General features: G+C 43.2%; 2 protein-coding genes across 2 annotated transcripts in view; both read left to right on the plus strand.

Annotated features, from left to right (window-relative positions):
- Positions 1–498, plus strand: part of LOC104389325 (biogenesis of lysosome-related organelles complex 1 subunit 4-like) — an 8,160-nt gene extending 7,662 nt beyond the window's left edge. The window contains exon 6 of the mRNA XM_009998294.1: positions 400–498. Coding sequence (XP_009996596.1) covers positions 400–498 — 99 coding nt within the window. The remainder of the gene's footprint in view (positions 1–399) is intronic.
- An 11,642-nt stretch (positions 499–12,140) lies between these two features.
- Positions 12,141–21,558, plus strand: part of GLIPR2 (GLI pathogenesis-related 2) — a 26,583-nt gene continuing 17,165 nt past the window's right edge. Inside the window, exon 1 of the mRNA XM_009998295.1 lies at positions 12,141–12,258. Within this exon, the coding sequence (XP_009996597.1) occupies positions 12,141–12,258 (118 nt within the window). The remainder of the gene's footprint in view (positions 12,259–21,558) is intronic.

Genomic DNA, 21,558 nt, shown 5'->3' on the forward strand with positions numbered 1-21,558 from the left:
TTAAATAAACAGGTTAAGGTTAACTCACAGGAAAGGGCTGAGGAGAACTGAAAGGGCAAAGCAAGAATGGTGAAGGTCTGAAGCTTTGGAAGGATGAATGGTACAATGACTGTACCATCAGCTGGAAAAGATGACTCATTTGACTCCTGCAGAGCTGGCATATCTTATACTTTCCAGGATTGGGTTTCTTCAGGTGATAGAATGGCAAAAGTCAAAGGCTGCTTTTCTTCACTAACACTAAGAATATGCCAGACCCACTGAAGTTATGATTAAAAATTCACCTGGCTAAGGATATATGCCCATAAAACTTCTCTTGTTTTGCATTTTATCTTTGTAGGCTTTCTTTTAAAATGTAGGGTTTTTTTAAGAAGGAGAAAAATAAGCTTATCTCATTTGCAGAAACCATCTTCCTCAAGACAACAGCAGACCCCCTATGAAGCTCCAGTCCTCTTCAAGACTGAAGACTATTTCCCATGTCTTAATGAAGCACCTTATTGAAGATTTTTTGCTTTGGGATTGATATGAATCAGCCAGAACAGAGACAGCCAAGTGAACAAAAGAAATGCTAACCTCAAGCCAGCGGCGTTTCTGAGCATTATTGATGGCATATTGCCATTCTGATTCTTATTGTCTTCCTTCAGGCAGTATTTTCAGGTAATCTTTGTTTGTGTACCTTATTTCTAAAGTCTTCCTAAAACACAATATAAGTTTTCAGATTATGCTGAGAAAGGAACTTAAGAACTCTTTTGCATTAGGCTTTTTTTTTTTAAATAGGGAAATAATGGGAGACCTACTTTTATATCAAAAATCTTTTTAACACACACACACATCTATGCTGCTGCAACTGTAAATAGCCATACCACAAGATGTCTTTTGTTCTTGTTTTGTTTTTTTTCTAATGTACTGATTGAGATGAAAGAAAAGCTATGCATAAAATAATCTACTCCATGTTTTGGAACTTGGTCCCTGCAGTTTGTACAGAGAAATGTACCATGTTGGGATGTACACGTGGCAAGGGGAGGACTTGGAAGATGATCGAGGAGTCAAGGATGTGGCTCGATGCGTGTGATCTGGTCTCAGTTCACAACGTCAGTGTCCTGCCCCCACTGCTGATCATCAGGTCACAGTGACCTGAGCTTCTATTTATTGCAGTGTTGTATGGTTTGATGTGTAACCAGGTGGGCACAAGGTATACATATATATATATTTATATAAAAAAACCCTGCTGTCGAAAATAAGAAGTATCTGTGTGGAGGCAGGGATGGGGCACCTGACCAGGCCACACTCTCCCCTCAACCCTCCCTGTGGTTGCTGGGGCTCCCCGTGCTGACTGCACTGCAAGTATATTATCAATAAACTCATGGCTCTCTAGCTACTGTTGTGGTCTTGCATTCCACCTGACAGTACCAGACTGAACCCTTGTTTCTGAGAACCTTTTTGCTTACAGTCTTGTAGGATCTCTGGCAGGTGTTAATCATGATTGTCGACAACTTTACCACTGCTGTTCTACTGCCAATGTAACTCAATGCAAACACCCCAAATTGAAAATTCAGAGCAATAAGGAATGCGTGAGGGAAACAACATGTCTGCTGATTTTGTGTTATAAGCACAAAAAAAGGTATGCAGTTGTAGAGCAAGAGTTGTAGAGCAACAGATAAAGAATGGAAAACCTTATGGTCTTGGTTCCAAACAAAAGCAGGGACCAGGTTCTGAATAGTACCTGAAGCAACATTTAGTAAATATTAAAACAAAGATTGAAGTCAAAATTAGTAGGCTCTGAATGCAGTTCTAATGTAAAACTTACCTGAAATTTAACAAGAAGTGTCTAGAAAAATAATTACATGCAAACATGCAGAAAGCAGCAGGCATTTAACTTTGAAGAAGGGCCCCCCCTCACTCCCCATATACCTTGATTTCATCAGCATCTAAATATTTCATTATTTAGCTGTTCCACTGCAGCAACAGTTGCCTTTCCAAAAGGTGTCATACACCTCTTGAAATGAAGAGGCACTGGGTTAATTGATGTTTTCACAATCCATAGCAGTTTATTGCTTCTACTGATAATAACCTTCAAGATTAAGCAGTTTTACCTGCAATACTATGAAATTAATAGCAAGCCTAATTTGGATTCTGTCCTGCACAGCAACTGTTTCCAAATCATGGAATCATAGAATGTGCTGAGTTGGAAGGGACCCATCAGGATCATCGAGTCCAACTCCTGTCCCTGTGTAGGGCACCCCAAGAACCACCCCATGTGTCTGAGAGCATCATCCAAACACTTTTTGAACTCAGGCAGGCTTGGTGCTGTGACCACTTCCTGGAGAGCTTGTTCCAGTGCTCAACCACCCCTCTGCATGAAAAACCTTTTCCTGATACCTAACCTAAATCTCCCCTGATTCAGCTTCCTGCCATGTCCCTTGAACCTGTCATTGGTCACAGGAGTGAAGAGATCAGTACCTGCCCCATCTCTTCCCCTGGAGAGGAAGGCATAAACTGCAATGAGGTCACCCCTCAGCCTCCTCTTCTCCAAATCTGTTCTCCAAGAATAACCCAAGTGACCTCAGAATTAGAAGAGCAAGATAGCATGAATCTACATCTGTCAAGAGAACTTTACATTTGAAAATGGTAAATGTTTTAGGTTCCCTTACAAGAAAAAAAAATAAAAAAATTAAGTTAGGGCACTTTTAAACTTCCTCAGTTTTCATAGCAAAAAAAATTATTTTCCTGGTCCAGCTTCCAAGAAAATTCCATACAGCCAGACAGAAGCTCTGCCTTGAAAAGCCAAAATCCGTGTTATATTTGGCTATGAGCAAAGAGGGTACTTTTTCTGTAACGGGGGTTAGTAGTATCTAGCCACTGCAGCCAAATCCCTCAGGAATGAGGCGTCTTCAGCTGCTGGGATTCACAGCTTTGTAGGAGCTAGGATAGTGTGGCAGGTTGTGCTGCAACAGGGGGCTTGAAGCTTTGCCCACTCCACTGCTCTTGTAAATTCTACTTTAAGCCGATGGGTGGTAGTACAGCCTAAAGGTGGTAGTACAAGCTCCCCACTCCAGCTGATCCCGGGCTTCTGGATAACGTTCTTTTCCCTCTAGTTAGAGGTTATCTACTCACAAACGTTTACTGCTGGTCATTTTTATAATTTTGCAAAGCGGCACAAGTAGTATTCAAATTACACGTGATGATCAATGTCTTAAAAGTGCACAGTAACATGCAAAGAAATAAAAAGGGAAACAGAAGGTAATGTTCATGGGCAATGATGAACTTACCCTGCTGAGGCAGAATGCAGTCCCCTGTTTAAAAAAGGCAAATTGGAATAATGCCTTTCTAATATCAGACAAAAGGAAATATCAGACAGAAAAAACAAGATATCCTGTCTAAAAGCCACATGAATGACTCAAACTATTTTTTTAATCAGCTTTAATATTGACTGTACATTACTTGATGGACTATTCATTTACATAACAGAAAAAAAGACAAAATTATATACCTAGTCATAAAATATGTTTTCAGGCAAATGTGCTACCTATACAGGGTCTTCATTAGTCTTTTAAAAAAACCCATATATTGAAAATACAGGTATATAAATGAGGTGACAGAGCTAAGAAAATTAACTGAATGTTAGCAAGGATTCTTTTACAGGTTTCTGATGAAAAGAAAAAGGGAGAATAAGAATTCATGGAGAAAAAAAAAACAACACTTGCTGAGCATCAATGAAGAAAGAAAATCCCATAGAGCCAGAAAGAAGTTACCATCTCCCACTGCTTAGAAACTAGGTTCCTTGAGAATAGCTTGTTGCCTACATTATTTAAAAATAAATTAATTGACATCTGTTTCTTAACAGGTGGTACTGTCAGGATTTTCTTTACAAGCAAGAGGTCTAGAAAGCAACCTTTAAAAAAAGAAAAAGCAGTAGCTGAAATTCCCACAATCCTAGGACTTTAAAAGTGAGACCTGGCAATAAATATAACAGGAGCATCTGACGTGTTTCTCTGAATGTGAGTCAATACAAAAGGTTTGCAGAGAACTGCAAACTGGCAGAAAAGTTGTTTTGGATTGATTCATTAAAGAAAAAAAAAAAAGAAGAAAAAAGAAAAGGAATGGTCAGAGCCTCATGCAGGAGTGGAAGAGACAGAAAATAACACAGCCAGGAGGTAAGCCTGGGCAAATGCTAAGGTGTTAACTTGTGGTGACAGAGCTTTGAGTGGCATTAACAGATGAGGGTAAGATCCCTGAACTGGGAGGTATGGATGAAGATCCACAGCAGACCTTACATAGACATGCAATTTTGTTATTTGTTCACAGTTTCTTTTTTGCTTCATGGTGCATTGCTTCCAAGTACACTGTTTTAGGAAGAGCTTTAACCACACTAGAAGAACTGTGAAAGGACATTCTGGAGCAGGTCACCATTACTCCTTCTTTCACAAAAGCAGTAAGACTTGCAGGTGGAGTTAGCCAGACCATTAGACTACTCTGGCTAAAAACCAGTCCTGCCAAGCCAAACGATCCAGCCCCAGCACTGATGTCCAGGCACAGGAGTAAGGGGTGACATCCTTCTGCTCCCAGGAGTCCCCCTGAGAAGGCAAGCAAAGCCATGTGCTGGCAGGACTTGTTTCTCCTGGTAGTGTCACTGGGGAGATGTGCAGCAAGGAAAATGCTGCAGGCTGTCACCTCACTGAGCTGAGTAGTGAACTCCTTTTTCCATGAGTTGTCCCAAAGAATTAGCATCTGTTTTCCTCACACTTCTTTGATTAGCCCTTTCCTCTGCAGGGAGGGCTTTGAAATTTGTTTGGAAATGTAGAGGGAAAGAAGAACAAATAATCTTATTGTCATTGCAGAGAAGCTCCATTTTATCAACTCCAAGACTGGTTCAGATGCTGGTGATAAGCAGTGCCCCTTATTCTTGGCATTAATGATCACTGGGAATCTTTTTTGGAAGTGTGCCTTTTGCATCTAAAATTCAGTGTTGGAAGACTGTTAAGGGAAAAAGTATTCATTGAGGGCAATAATACTAAACAATATAATTGAATAAAATTGTGTTTTCTTACTGGATATATTAGCTTGACTTCCTGGATTTAATTGTGTTTCTGTAGTCAAAAGAAGGAAAACACAAAGCAGCAATGCCAGAGAAATCTTGCCAAGGGAAAAGCTATAATGTTGTTAGCTAACAAGGTAGACGAGCACTGCAGTTTAAAACTCATTGCATGGACCAGTGAGATAAGTCAAGACTCTGCCAAATGACTTGGATGAAATTATGAGAAGAACACAGAATCAACAATAGAAAGACATCATCAAAAGCAAGACTAGCTGATATTCCAGTGCCCACCTCATTTTGCATTCTGGCTCTCATTAGTTTGAACCATGGAACTGTCTCTGGGTGTGAAATGGATTTTTTGGACCACACGTATACAGACCCTTGCGCCAGGAGTCCATCTGACATGCTACAGCTGCTGTTGGGTATTCATACCATGCTGCTGGCCCAAGCTGTGTGATGAATGCAGATGTGGTGGTGCTGGAGTTTGTATTTGAGCAATGGGTCACTAGTATGGAAATGAAATTGATGCAGGAGAATTGTGGAGAGTGAGGTAAAGTTCAGGTAGGAAAGCTGTTGGAGAGGAGATGATGGAGGAGTGACATGGAGGAACAGACCTAACTGAACTTGGACATAATAAGGAAGTGTACGGGAGGTGGAAGCAGGGGCAGGTGACCCAGCAGGATGCTTGAGCTGCTGTTGGATCTTGCAGGGATAGGGTTAGGAAAGAGAAGGCTGACCTGGACTTAAGGGATGTGAAGGGTAACAGCAAAGGTTTCTACGGGTACGTAAACAGCGCAAGGAAGACCAAGGTAAATGTGGCCCACAGCTGAATGCAGTGGGGGCCTGGTGACACAGGACATGAAAAAGGATGAGGTACTCATTGACTTCTGTGTCTCAGTCTTTACTGGCAAGTCTTTACTGGGCTTGGCAGTACAAGAAAGATAGGAAGGTGCTGGAGTGAGTCCTGTGCAGGGCCACAAAGATGATTAGATTATTGCAGGACTGGAGCATCTCTCCTATGAGGAGAGGCTGAGAGAGCTGGGACTGTTCAGCCTGGAGGAAAGAAGGCTTGGGGGGGGGGATCTCATCAGCATGTATGAATACCTGGAAGAAGGAGAGGGAGACAGACCCTTCTCAGCAGTGGTTGCTGGTAGGACAAGAGGCAATGTGCACAAAAATAAAAATTGTCTGCCAAAGCCCCTTCTCTGCTGCATCCCACATCCATTTTTAAAAATCTTTTTTCCACAATCTTCTTTTAATATCTCCCAATTATTTTATTGAAGGACATAATCAACAGTCATTAGCCATCTGTGTTGTTCATCATCTTGTAATGTCAGTAATTTCCCTTTCCATGATCTCTTCCTTTGGCTGAAGAATTACAGAATCATGGAATGGTCTGGGTTGGAAAGGACCTTAAACATCATCTAGTTCCAAGGGATACTTTCCACTTAACCAAGCTCCTTAAAGCTGTGTTGGTTTGTGTATGAAGCTTCCATGTCCTTGTTGCCTTTTCCAACTTCTGCTGTACAATTTTTGAGATCAGGAAACCAGGACTGCCTGTGTAATTCAAGGTGCAAACAAATCAGAGGTACTACAATCACATTGTCTGCCTTCTTTGTTTCTTTAGTCATTCTCAATATCAGATGCACTTTCTTGTCTTCTGAACATTGAAACTGATGTTTTCAGGATGTATCATAATTGTGTGATCTTATTCATGAGTAACTGCTCAAATTTACTTTCTGACTCATAAAGTTGTTCATATACAAGGATATTTTAATGTAATGGCTAAATATGTGGCTGTTAAGCAGGAGGTGCTTCAAGTTAGTAGGATGATGGTTCTGCTAAAACTAAGGTTACTGCTTTGTGGATCTGATACAAAATGTAGCAGGTTGCGTGGCCACACATAAGAAGGCAAAACCACAGATGATGGGGAGTCGGTGTGTTTATGTATGGATATACCACTCATGCAGGCCAGCAGCTGGCCTCGTGGCCTGTTGCCACAGAGCCCTGGAAAAATGGGGTTTCACCTCAGACTGAGGTTCTGTGCTGAAGCAGAGAGTCTGTAAAGTCCTAACACCACGTCTCAGGTACTGCTCAGCCCACCGCAGACTGGGAGGACAGAGGTAACGCTTTGTAGTGCTGACAGGAGCCCTCTTCCTTTTGAACATCCTCAAATCCTTTTTTGTGCAAGGCTTTCCAGAGTACCCTCTCCTCCCCTTCTTTACCTGAACTCCTCTGTACCCCGAGGCTGAGCTCACCCCTGTCTCTTACAGGATAATAGGGGCTGCACGTCGTTCTTTGTGGCGGAGGAAGCACAATGAGCATTCGCAGAGGTGGGAGGTGACACTTCTTACGGAGTTTGTGCTGTATCTTTTTTATCCTGCTTGGACACAGTTGATAGCAACCATTCTGAGGGATTTCCTCAGGGTTTTGTGGTTTTTTTCTGAAGATAGAATCCAAATAATTTGGTCCACGTTGAGGAACACCCTGAGCCTGCAGTGGGCATTTCACTGCCCTGCTCTGGTGAGATCTGAGTACTTGTACATCTAAACATTTAGATGGTCAAGGACTGAGCCTGAAGAGTGTCATCTGGGGAGGATGATGGAACTCTAGAGAAGGCCAGTGCCTGTGCCATACTCTGTGGATAGCAGTATTCATATACTTTCTCCCCAAAACTTTTGCTTTGAATCTAGCCCATAAAACCGTTATCGGTGATAAATCACGCGCTACTTTTATCTCACAATGTGTAGGAAGAAGTTGAAGGCAATGACTACTCTGCGGTGACTCTCCAGTTTTCTATGAGGGCTTTTTGGATGTGGCCATCTGATAACAGCACAGTGCTGAGAAAAGCAGAAGAGCCTTGCTTTTGTGCTGTAGCTCTTTTCAACTCGGTTCTTTTCAGTCTCTTCAGAATCTGTGAGTTATGGTCAGACTAGAAAGCAGAGATGAGTATCTCCTCTTGCGATAAAAGTAAACTTCTCCAACTGTGTTAAAGCTGAATTTTTGTGACCTGAGACACAGCCTGGATTATTTTACAGGTGAAAAGGCAATACCAGTTTAGGTCCCACAAGCAAAGCCTGGCAAAACTGAAACAGAAGGAATATTCTCAAATATTCTACCATAATTTCTGCCCTGTTTACCTCAATATGCAGTTTTGTAGTTGATTGATAGTCTGGTGCATAATTTTATTGTTCACTCATGGTTCTTGTCACCCTATATGATGTTATCCATATGTGATGTATCTATATTCATATGAATACTGTTGGACCTTAGGGTCACTTGTTAATAGTCTCTGGGGAGAATGGGTTTGTTGCAATTACTATTGCTCACAAACATTTTCCATGCATGGTTTGACTTGTGGAGAAACGGCTTAGTGTTGCATTTAAAAGAAGGCTGAGGGGTATACACACCTCCTTGTCAGGGCTTACGTATGACAGTGGTGCTGTATGTCTGTCCCAGTCCGTGTGGGCTCCTAGTGGTACCTGATTCATACCAATTGATGTTATTAATTAATGATTCAAAATATTGATGACAGCCGTTTGTATCAACTGGACCCACTGGAGCTTGCACATGTGAAAAGGTTTTTATCTCAGGCCTTCTTAAATGTGTCTGAACCTGCCTAAAACAGCTGGGGATCTGTACAACCAGCAGCTGGCTGGCTGTTCCTTCATCACTCACACAGCTGCTGGAAGAGAAACTGCAGGCTGAAATCCACGATGCTGCTGGGGCCCCACAACAGACACACCGCTGATGCAGAGTCCTGCTTGGGTGGGTGTCTTGCCAGAGGGAGATGGGTGCTGAACTGTGTGGAGGCAAACCTCTGGGAAAACAACAGGTAATGTGGGGTCCACCTGGAGTTTCTTGCTCTGTCAAAATGCATCACTTTAGTCCTTGGTTTCTACAGATTTATCCATATATGGCTGGCTGTTGGAAGCTACTGGAACAATACAGGAGGCTTCCCTCACGTGGCTGTGAAGACTGAGCATGAGACAACACACAACAACATAATCCTGGCTGGGCCTGGAAATTCACACTGTCTGTTCTACCGTCCTGGCCTTGTTGGGTCCACATGCCCTGAGGCAGTCTGTGGGGCACCCCAAGAGTGCCTGTGGCTACCCAGGGCTGATCACACTGCAAAGAGCAGGTCTCACAGAGCAGGCTGGGGGACTGTGAAGAGAAAATGCTGATGGGAAGGGGTGCAGGAAGCTTCCAGAGGAGACAGGAAAGCAAAGTAGAGAAAGGACAAAAAAAAGGGAAAGGACGTGGTTTACATATGGTAGCACCAGAGAAGGTCATGAGACTGTGAGCTTTAGGGTCAGTCACATCAAGACAAAGAAAACGGGTTGATGCAGGTGGGTGAGATAGATTTGCTCTAGTGGGAGAAAAGAAGACAGGGTAGAAGGAGGAATCAGTTTTGTTATCTGAATGTCACATATTCAGTGTGACACCAAAATTTTAGCCACAGATTTTTAGGATGTAGATGAAATAGGAGATGAATTATCTCCGATTCCCTGATTGTAATGATGCAAGCACTTCCTTTCAAATTGCATCTTTCCTTCTTATGTGCTGTATAACCTATTTCCAGAAAGAATATTTATTACACCAGTCTTTAGTAGTTAAGTGTTACTTTTTCTAGCCAGCTGCTTATGTTCTGTTTTCCTTTTAGCATAAAGATACAAGAACTAAAAATGAGACAATCCACACTGTCCTTTTTTTTTGCATCTTTTCCAGAAATGTTTAATAGGTGTTGCTAAAGGATGCCAAATGCTGGACTCATATCTGGTTCTGTCAGGGCATCTCTGTTTCTGTAAGATAGTTTCCAATGTCCATTACTGTATAATATGAGTGTCAGAGTGTCATCTAAGCATTTTCTTTGTAAAGATTCATGCAGTAGCTAAGCATGCATTTGGAGGTGCTCTGATCCATCATCAAACAAATGGGAAATCCCATTTGTTTCCACTCATATGTTTGTATGTTTAATACAACCTGAAACTGGTAAAAAGTGCATTAATGATTTACAGTTTGCAGATTTCCCAAGCAGTGGTTCTTATTTAATTGCTTTCATTATTTTCAAAGACTCAATTGCCTTCTAATAATTAGTGTACATACTTCCTCCAAATTTCCATCTGATAAGATCAGCAATATTTCATTAGTGTGGAAATTTCATCAAGTAATGTTAGAATGCTAAAAATCCCAGCTCCCTCCTTCCTCTTGTTCTTGGGTATCTCAGCTTACATCGCTTTCCAGTCTCTGATGAGTCATTGCGTTCACTTTGTACTGATAGTTTTCACATTTCATGCCTGAGCAGTGATTTTGATTTCCTCATTTTCTGATCAGAAAAAGCACTTTTTTTTTTTTTTCCCCCCTGTAGGTACCACTGGATTTTTGCCAGATCAGAAAAACCCTCTTTTCCAACTTGTGGTTGCACAGGATGCTGCGAAAATCACATGCAGGTGTCTCTGGTCACTTGTAAAGATCTTGATGCAGTCCAGGTCCCAAGGGGATGTTGCTTGATAATGCGGTTGAATATTCTACAAGATCTAAAACATAAGCAGCATAAAATGTTACAATAACTATGAGGATATAAAAGAACATTTCAAATGCCAGAGACTTCCAGCTATGCAAATTTGCATTTCCTTCTCCTCCTAGTCATGGCCATACAGTGGCACAGGGTATTGCTGGGTGTTGATAGATGTCTTAGGAGTTGTACGACCCAGTATTTCAAGTTCAGCAGAATATTTTTAGAAGCTAGGGTTCACAGACAGGCCCATGGTTTGCTCAGTTCTGCAAGCAAACGAAACAGCAGCTTTCACCTCCAGATAAAGGGCTCTGACACTGCCAGTTCCAGCTCTCCACCCAGCTCCTGAGCCAGCAGCTACCACTCTCACAGCAGAGGGAGGAGGAAGTTGTCCAGCACCTTCTCTGACTTTTTCCTCCTGCTCAGCTGTGGGCCTTGTTACCAGCAAAGGGAAGATGAGTGTGACCTCACACCCTCTCTTTCCTCTTCCGGATGGTGATCAGTTACACCCATATCTCTTCTCAGTGATTCCATCAGTGATTAGTTAGTCACAGCCCCTTTGGCCTGTGTTTCAGCCTCAGGAGGAGCGATGTGTTGGTGAAGGGGTAGTGTCTTTGCCCACCTGCTGCTGCTTGTTGTTTCAAAAGGAAAAAAAAAAACCCTAACAACCCACATCTCTCTATTTCTGGGTTTTCTTTTCTTACCATGGAGCTCAGCCCCCAGAGGTGGATAAAGGATAATTAGAACCTGCTGAGCCAGCGGACTTGGCACAAGGCCAAGTATAACCTTGGCGTTTTGAAAGGCTGTGTAAAAAAGTGGGAGGCATTGACCTCAGATAATGTTTTGCGATGATGAAAAGCTGAAAGTTGGAAGCACATCACTGAATTACTGTTTGGAGAGGTGCAGCACTTCTAAAGTTAAATCAAAGCGTTGTGTCTGCTGTAGCTGGAGCAGTTAGTATTTGCCAGATTAGCTTGAGGTGTTTTGATGTAGTGTGAAGATAAGGGTGGCACAGTGTGCTTGCACAGATGTCCTGGCTCAAACCAGGAGAGCAGATAAAAATGAGGCATAAGCACATCCAGCTCTTTTAACAGAAATACATCATCAGCACGGTTCTTATTTAACCTGCAAAATCTTTTGCTCTGTTTTACTAATAACCTCCCACAGATCACGCCGTGACAGGGCAGGATGTGAGTTATTTTAGACATGAAACCTCGTTGTACTTCAAACTGCCTCATCACTTGCCAGGTTCAACTTCACATCCAGTAACCGGGTAAAAGTTTAACAAGTACCTAACTGAATGAATTAACTTCGTGGGCTCTGCCCGCTGTGGCAGCAGAATTCTTTGTCAGCAGAATCTCTTTCCTCAGCCTATTCTTATCAGAAGACAGCCACGATTACGGAGCTAAATTGGTATGTGAAACCATATGGTGTTTTGGAGCTGCTTGGTTACTGTGGAGGATAAATAGCTGCTGACCCTAAAGAGGATCTTTTTAAGAAAAAAAAAAAAAAAGAAAAAAGCGTGTCCCTGTGCCTTATAAGGCATGGGCAGGCTTCCTCCAGTGCTGGAGAAGGGGCGGTAACACGTTCATGCTGCTGGGTGTTCTCCGGCAGCGGTCGCGGGCGGCCGGAGAAGTTGGGCTGGAACCGGCAGCGCCTCGTTCCGCCGCGCTGAGCAGCGAAACCCGGGCGAGGGAAGCGGCAGCAGGTGAAAGCTGAACCGAGCACACAACACGACACCACTTGATCATGGGAAAATCAGGTGAGTAAATGCCTTCGTGCAGTTGGCTGGCTGTTCTTACTATGTCTGGTTTTGTGCTCGGAAAGCATCGAGGAAGCCTTAGTGGGTTCCCTGCGGGAAAGCTGCTTTCATGTGTGCGTGGTACAGCCTGGGAGGAGCTTTCTCTCAGACACAGGGTTAGATTCAAAAAGAGGGAAAATGATCCCCCCGCCTCCCCAGCCTGCACAGTGCAGAAGGAGTTGTATTTTATACATGGCATTCATTTTGTGACTTGGAGTAGCTTTACTTTTCTGTTTGAAATAATTATAAGCCCTATAGCTTTAGCATTATTTAGCATCTAGCTGTCTGAGCAAACCTACCTGCCTTGCAGATATGCAGCAGGATGCTTTGAGGGGGTGAAGCTTTTTATCACCCTTCCTCTTGGGAGGATTTAGATTTAAGATTTGGTTACCGTTTAACTAAGGATAACTTTGTTCGGCTCCTAAGTCTCTCCCCAGCTGTGCAGATATTCGTGAAGCCTCTTGTTGCAGGCTGCATTGTTGGTCCTTTCCCCTGTGCTGCCGGCTCTCTGTGTGCCCGGCCCCAGCAGTCCTGGCTGGGGGACACTTCTCCAAAGCTGCCAAGGAGCTGGGGACTTTTAGAAGAGAGAGCTTGTGCCCGGGTACTTGTACATCCTTGTCCCTTTTGAGTCCTGAGGGAAAATCTGTGCTGATCTTCTGAAAAGTTAGTGAAACCAGTTGGTTTATTTTTGTTCTTGTGGTTAGGACATTATTTTTGTGACAAAACACAGCCTGGTGGCATTTTGTCTGTCTGTCCTGGTGCATAAACAGCACATATGGGACACGTTCAGCAAAACCTAGTACTTGATTCACTCAAAACCATCAGACTCTTCCAGATAAACTTGAAGAAGATCTTTGTGCAGCTAACATTTTAGTGGGCTTCAGAATGAGTGTGTTGTTTGGGTTTTTTTCCTTTTTTTTAAAAGGTCAGCATCCTAGATGAGATCAGAGCTGTCTGGAAATGTAACTGCAAAGGGCTTCCTGGTATGGCACTCAGTCCAGGCAAGGCACCAGATAGCTGTCAGTGGCTGCTTTTGGCCCTGTGTCCTGGGAGCTGCATGGGCTTTCAAGTGGACTGGGATTTAGTAAATAATCTAACAACAGTGTAAATAACTTCAGTCACTCACAAGCATCATTTTCAGCACTTCCTCACTAACAGGCAAAGTACAAACACCAGGTAAGTCTAGTTGTCTGTACATTAGATTAGGAAAGCTAACTGGGTAAAAGCGGTAGAGATATTCCAGTGTACACCTCCCAGCCCCAAATTTATTAAAATCTCATCTTGTTTTAAGGTAGGCACAGTCTCTGTTTCAAATTGCTAATACAGTCATAAGGCAATTACTGTCTTTGTTGTTTCCTGCACATTTATCACTGTACTAAGTTGATTGTTCCGAGCTTAGGAGGAACAACAGACCAGAAACTGCTTTTACCAAGGCTTGGGTATTGTTTGTATCCTTAAGTAGTTGCACAAATAGAACCTGAAATATAAGCAGACGTTGAAAATATTTTGTCACTTTTGTCATGTTTTTCAAAACAATGGTAAACTGGACGGTCTAGGTTACCATCTTTGAGCTGGGTGTGCAGTATTTTTAGATGAATCATAAAACTGAGATCCTGTCCTAACAATTGGTTTATTGACTAAAGGCCATCTGCCCTTTGCAGTGAACTCCAGTCTTTAAATTTCTGACAGAGATCATTCAGTGTGGTTTGCCTCTGAATGGGCGAGAGCAGCTACCTTAGAGAGTGTCCTCTGTGCTTTGTGGAAAACACCTCATGTTCCTTCTGTAGAACTCTGTAGAGGGCAAGATGTGGGCAGGTTTCTCTATAGTGGGATGTGTGGAAGTGGAACAGGTTGGGCTCTGTCTGACCTCCGGGCAGAGGGCTTGCATGCCTCCTTAGAAAGGCTAAGGTGGAGTTTACCTGCAGGTATACGTTTAAAGGGGCTCTAATGAATGTATGGCGAGGCCACTGTTTTATAATAAATGTTTTCACTTCTTTAACTGTTTTTGGTGAATCTCCCTTGAGGCCCCAGCACCCCCATGCAAGGCAGTCCCGCTGCTGAAAATCTCAGTTCCTTGGCCAGCGCTCCCTAACAGTGCGTTGTTGTTACAAGCTGTAGGATTGTACTTGCAGCAGTGTTCTTTGCAGCTGTCAGATTTAGGGCTGGTTGTGCTTCCCTGAGTGTCAGAAGACATCAGTGCCTCTGACTCAGCTTTCCCCTTGGGAAGCTGCAGGCTGCTAAAACCGAATTCGCGCTGGAATTCCCTCGCCACGTTTAGAAAGCACCTTCCACGGCCGTAACACCTGAAATACTTACACCAAACACACGGACCCCATCTGCCCTCCCCGGGGTCTTCTCTTTCTGGACGGCGTTCGGGTGAGGGGCTGGTGGAGGGTCCCACCCACCCACCCCCGCAGGTCCTGCGGAGCTGGGACAGAAAAGCTCGGGGTGAGTGTTTTCTGCAGGAAATGAGGCAGGCTGAGCTGGCTGGAACACCGGGCGGTTCTGCTGCTGGCTGGGATTTCCCAACCGGCTGGGATGGTGGCAGAAAACAACTGCTGAAAAGTCTCATTTCTGCCGCTTTCCCCTTTGGCCCTGCCCGGTGGAGGAGGGGAGCTTGTCCCGTTCGCTCCCCAAAAACCAAGGTGGAGGGAACAGCAGGGGAGTTTCTTCTGGCTTGTGGGTGCAGGCCTATCAGACAAAGACAAGGACAGGCTCGGTAAATAATCTTCTTTCACGGTTTGTTTTTTTCTTTTGTTTTCTTTCTCCCTTCAGCAAATGTGGGTGCGAGTTACCCACTGTGCTGGTTGGTGAGTCAGTGCAAAAATAAGGGGTTTGACAAAAAAGAGACAGGAACCAAAACTCGGTGCAGTTTTCCGTGCTGGTTTTAATCTTCCTCTGAAGCATGTGCTGGTGTTTAACTCTTAAGGTGCACCTTCGGAGCACCGTATAAAGGGTTTTCTGCCGAGCCAGCTCCATCTGCGGCTGTCCTGAAGTGCCAGCTTGTGCTGTAGCATCTCAGTAGGAGACAGACAAAGCAGGTCGTAACTGAAGTACAGGAGTGCTAGAGAAGGGACGTGTTTGCCTTCTGAGAAACATGATACTTGCAAGCTGCCAAAATGACCAGGCTTTTCATGCTGGCTGGTTCTACGGGACTGGTGGGGATTAGTCTAAACTGGTAGCAACTGAGCATTCACATTTGGTGACAGCAGGACTTTTGCAGAGCTTGTCAATGCAAGTTACTGGTTCTCTTTGAACCAGGACGGAACTGGAGGTGTGGTAGGAAAAGGGCCTTTCAAAGATTAATGTGGTTCAATGAAAAAACAGCACATCACTTCAGTTTTTGTGTGTAGAAGACGCTGATTACTTGGTTCAACTTCAGTAAATGGCAAATGGAGGAAAAATCTGCCAGGGAGGCACCAGGCTTTCACAAACAGTATTCTGAGCCCAATTTTTACTTCTCAGTTGAGCCATCAGTGGGGAAGAGGACGAGGATGCAGCCCATGCTGTGCAACAAGGGTTGCTCCTGTTGGATGTTAGATAAGTAGCCTTAGCTCCTCATGCTCAGGGCAGATAAATACCAAAACAAGTATCAGGATCCCACAAAGAATAAGATAGAATGTGATGATCTGTAGTAACCAAGGTTTTCCATGCTGTAGAGTTGCATGTGAAAGAGCATCAGCCCTCCTTTCTGAACCTTTCAAGAAATCTTGCAAAAATAAAAATTAGGCATGAAAAAAGCTTTTATTACTGGAAACATTGAAACTCTTCTTTTTCTATCAGTACAGTTGGTAGTGACTGTCTTGCCTGAATTTGAATTTGCTGCTTTTGTGAAGGAGGAAAAACTATGAGAAAATGAGTCTCTTGATTTTAACTGCTTTGTTATTTACTGCATATCTCAAAAGACCAGAAGGCTATGTCAGATCACTATTTTGGTAGAGGCCATGCTGTTCTCCAAAAAAATTAGCTGGAGCTTATCTATGTTGTGTTTTTACAAGCAGATGTAAGCAAGTTCTGCCCAGTCTTTTGAAGGTCTGAGCAGCAGCTCTGCCAGAGCTGGGCTGGGTGGCCCTGCAGAGGGTGGCAAGGTGGGGCCAGGTAGGTGGGTGGCCAACACCTCTGGGTCAGAACTGGCTTCTACACAAGCAGGTACAACTACAGTCGTAGTCCGGGGTGTTGTGGAGGAAGAAAATATGGGCCTGTTAAGGCCACCACAAACATTTAGTATCACTTAAAGCTGAGTGAACTGAGTTACCAGTTAGTCTCAGCTTTGAACAGACATCACGTGGGCTTTGCCTGGTGTCAGCTTTAAGCATGACCATTGCAGAGCTGCATGAAATGGTAACTGTGCTTAGGAAGCTTTGCAACTCCACCATTGTAGTGGGAGCCATCTTCTGTATTTACACTGAGGGCTCTCCCCGCGTATGTGCGTGCACATCACAAAGCTGAAGGGAGTTGCATGTGCTGCTGAAGTCTCCATACTCTGTTGTAAATGTAAATACAAGGGCAAGGGAACTCTTTTCTATGAGACAGCTTTGATGGTATTTTGTGGTGGGCAGATGTGAAGATGTTATTGAATATGTTCTTAATTTATACCCTATGTGTTTGTCACACTTGTAAATTGTGTGGGCCATTGGCATGTCTTGGGCACTTAATCAGTGATCCTCAAAAAGGGATTTGGGGTGAACTGTGGTAGGGTATAACCTGTTCTGGCATTTTTACCTTATGAAGACCTATTACTAAAACAGATCTGTCAGCTTAGAATCTCAGAATACTTGACATGGGAAGGGACCTCTGAAAGTCAGCTCAACCCTGTTGCTCTGTCAATGGCATCTAGAGCTGGTTGCCCAGGGTGTAGGCATGTATGTACATACCTTGCCTACCTACAGGCTCTTCTTTTCTTTGGATCTCAAGTGCTGGGCCAGTGCTTAAGCTGCCACAGGATCAGTGAAATAAAGAGGTTTAAAGATTTTGGGGTTTGGGTGGAATATTACCTTCCGGGGGATGGTGTGGGGGCAATATGCCTATTTGATCTTTCAAAAATATTCAGTCTAGATATAAGGAATAATTTATTTATGAGCGTGCTGAAATACTGGAACAGTTCTTCCTGAGATGTGGTAGATGCCCTGTTCCTGGAAACACTCAAGGTCAGTTTGGTCGAGGCCCTGAGCAACCTGATCTAGCAGAAGCTGTCCCTGATCATTGCAGGGGGCTGACTGGAGGACCTTTAAAAATCCCTTCCAACCAAAACCATTCTATGATTCTGTGAAATAAAGACCATAGTTTTTCAAAATATATGAAAACTGGGGTTTAGCCTGGGGGGGGAGATGAGAAGGAGATGGTATCATTGACAGTAAATATGGATAAAGAAATCTTCCTGTGTCTCCTTGCCTGGTCTGGGCTACTGGATAGGTGAGTTTACACATCAGTGATCAGAAGAAATCTGCATGTCTGTATTTCCATGCCTCAGGGAGGTGCATAAATAAACATACTTTGAGCATTGCCCCAGCCAGCTTCGGTGTCCTTGGCAGAAAAGCAAGGTGGGAGGGTATTGGATCTAATGTGATGAAAGCTACGCCAAGTGATGGTAGAACATAAATGGTAAAGGTATAAAATGGTGGAGCATATCCTAGGAAAAGTGGGATAGTTGTTCTGCCTTTCTTCAGTTCTTCTTTGCAAAATTCTTGGCTTTGCAAAGACTTGAGTTGGCACCAGACAGCTAAAAGTGCTATGTAAAATGAGCCTGGCACTGGGTACCAACAAGGTTCTTTCTGTTGCTGCTTTTAGAAGCACCACATACATGGAGCACAAGAATATGCAGCATCCAAAATATGTGTAAGTGACCAGCAAAAAATATTTAAGTTAAACATGCATATGACTTACAGAGTGCTTAGAAGAGCCATTGCTTGCTGAAGGGTGTAGTATCATGCTGGTCTCGTGCAAACTTCATTGTAAGGTGGAATCACAACCTAACGGCTGAAGCTCAGATTTGGTAGCAGGGAAGTTCTGGTGTCTGGTCTTCCTCATTAGTGAATGCAATTGCACCTTATTTTCTTTACAAATAATTGTAATTAGAAACACTAAGAAGATGTGATATTGGCGTGGGGGGGAGGAAAAGAAGAAATAGAGAAGATTGCTTCACTTTCTCCTCCTGCATAGTGTGGTCAGTTTTAACACATGGAGGCTGTGTGTGGCTTTGTATTTTGAAGTGTGTGGTGATTAAATTTAAGAAGACGAGGCCTTACTAACAAGAGGTTACCCTTAGTCTTTTAAAAAAGAGTTAGCAGCTTACTCTTTAACTGTCTGCTAGGGTGGGCTCTGTGTGTGGGGTGCAATCATGATGTTTAGTTTGTCTTCCATGGCAGAATAGTAATCAACCAAATACTTTTTATTGTCTCTCATGCAAAGCCAACACTGGCTTCTCTAGATATGATGAGCAGTCAGTTCCAACCTTACACAAGGTGACCACTTCGGGGTAGTGACTGCTTGTTGACAGGCTTGTTGGTCTGATTGTTTGGAGAATCATAGAATCATAGAACTATTCAGGTTGGAAAAGACCCTTAGGATCACTGAGTCCAACCATCGTCCCTGCTCTACAAAGTTCTCCCCTAAACCACATCCACCAACACCGCATCAAACGACCCTTAAACACATCCTGGGATGGTGACTGCACCACCTCCCCAGGCAGCCTGTTCCAGTGTCTGACCACTCTCTCTGTGGATTTTTTTTTTCCCTAATGTCCAATCTAAACCTCCCCTGTTGCAGCTTGAAGCCCTTCCCTCTTGTTCTGTTGCTAATTACCTGTGAGAAGAGGCTAGAGAAGAGAGGGGCTGCAAGCAGATGGCTTCTTCCCCTACCCTTGCCTCCAGTGGAAGTGAGAACTTGGTTCTGTCAGTGCTCAAGACTGCTGATTAGTGTTGCTTTTTTTCTTTTAGATGCTTGTATCACAGAAAGCTCTGCTGCCTCTCAGAGCGACACGGTTTCCAGTTTACCAGGTGTTCCTTTTTAATCAGGGCAGTCAATTGCCTAACAGTTTATAAAAGGCCTTAAGTGAGGAAGTAATCAACACTGTCTATCATAGCAAGAATAGGATATGCAATCAAATAGTGACATGTCATTGAGACATTATTACACCGGCGGGTTCATGTTCTCAGGCAACGTGCCTCAAGTTGGGTGTGGGGGAAAATAGTATGTGATGTCATATGGCACAGGTAGTGCAGGATTATTAAGCTGCCAGTTTGCTGTAGAGGAAAGCCAGGTAATAAAATGAGTGGGGATTTTCTCCATCAGATTCAATTAACTTGGGTATCTTAGTGTTGTCCTGAAGATCACCTCAGTGATAAGCAGGTGTGTAAGAAAAGTTCAGGCAAAAATGAATGCTGAAAGACAGAATCTCCTCCCTGAAGAGGGATCTCTTCAGCTGAAGGAAAAGCTGTTTTGAGCAGCCTGAAGAACACATGACTTCCAGGAAACTACTCCCCTTTAAATTTGTGTCTAATTATAACCCCTAATTCCTTTCATTCTCATAAGCAATGCTTTCACTTTTAGATTTGGGTAGGAAATACCTATTGCTTGGGATGGAGATTGCTCATTTATTGAATTCTTAGTCCAAAGGTGTAAAAAAAAGACAAAGAGACCCCACCCAGGATATAATGTGTTGTGAATATAGTGACATTTTATCTTTCCTTCTCCCCAGGATGTATACATTATTTCTTTTCTTCTGTGTGTTTCCATGCAATCAGCCAGTTTTGGAGTACAGGGGAATTTAGAACTGCTGGAAGTACATTTTAATGGCTGGAAGTGATTCACAAATTGGAGCACCAGATCTATGCTGCCAAATGGCATATTTAGAAATAGCATTAAGGGCCAGTCTTTGAAGATATTACTGTCTCAAATGAGGAGCAAGAATGTGCAGTCAAATACATGGAGAAAGGCACATGGATTATTCACTCCTTGTGGCACTGCAGAAGCCAATCAGTGTGAGATCTTCCTGGAGTGTTTGTGACTTCAAACCAAAGTGCTGAGTCAAAACGCAGTAGAGGCATAACTGTTCTCTTAAGGGTTTTCATATAATCTAAGTATCTGTCACTTCTCCATTAAAAGAACATTATTCTCAGAATATGAAAGATTCATCTGGAGCTAGTTCCCAAGGAATTACATTTCAAGTGAGGATAAAGTTTATTAATAAAGATTATTAATAAATATGTCTGTTAGAAAGTTCTACATGAAAATGTGGGTATTACAAACTGGGACGTCTTTTACTCAAGAATTTTGTTTCCAATCTGTTAATGTGCTTTGAGAAGTTTGAAAAAATAGAGGCATTTTCAGTTATTTGGGACAGTAATAAAGGGCTTGTTGATGTAATTACTTTGCAGTTCTCTGGAGCTTCTAAAGAATTTTTTTTCACAAAGCTGTTGGGCTTGTTGCACTTGCTGCATTCTCATTCCCCACCCCATTGCTGCTATCAGGGTAGGGCAGAGCCATTCTGCTGAGTCAAGGGTGGCTGGAGGGATTTCAGCATTGAAGTAGAGCTGTGCTCAGTGCTTAAATGCTTAGGTGGTGACCTTTTAATGTGTTTTCGGTCCACTTTTCATTTGTGTCCTCTCTGTGTATTTGGGTGCCTGGCTTCTTTCTGCCTGCATAACTAATGTTCATCCCTGTGTTCTGGGCAGAAAAGAGTGTGGAAATCACACAGTGTCCTGAGTGGAATGAGTCACATTGCCAAGGTTGTTGGTATTAGGCTTCTGCATTTACCCCTTTCCAGAAGGGTCGGTCCTTTGAAGTGTTGCTTTGTAGCTTTCCTCAGATATGTTGCTCTAGCCATGATATGAGCACTTCTCTAATTGTTTATTTTGGGTCAGAATTGAAAGGTGAGATCCTTATCTTCACTTACCTTTAATGCACATACTGGATGAAGAATCATAGAATGTATTGGGTTGGAAGGGCCCTTTAAAGGTCGTCTAGTCCAACCCCACCTACAATAAGCAGGGATATCTTCAGCTAACCAGCTTGCTCAGAGTCCCATCAAGCCTGACCTTCAATGTCTTTAACTCTGTGAAGAGTTGAGGCCTGTGTCATGGTTCAAAGAGGGACTGAGACAAACATAATGGTACACCTATGTGTAGGATTCTGCATCAGCTCTGTTTCTTGTTGGCTGCACTGTGTATTAATTATCTGAAGTCTAAACAGCAAAAATTATTTTGTATG

The sequence above is a fragment of the Chaetura pelagica genome, unplaced genomic scaffold (genome assembly GCF_000747805.2).
Source record: "Chaetura pelagica isolate M959 unplaced genomic scaffold, ChaPel_1.0 scaffold565, whole genome shotgun sequence".
NCBI lineage: Eukaryota > Metazoa > Chordata > Aves > Apodiformes > Apodidae > Chaetura > Chaetura pelagica.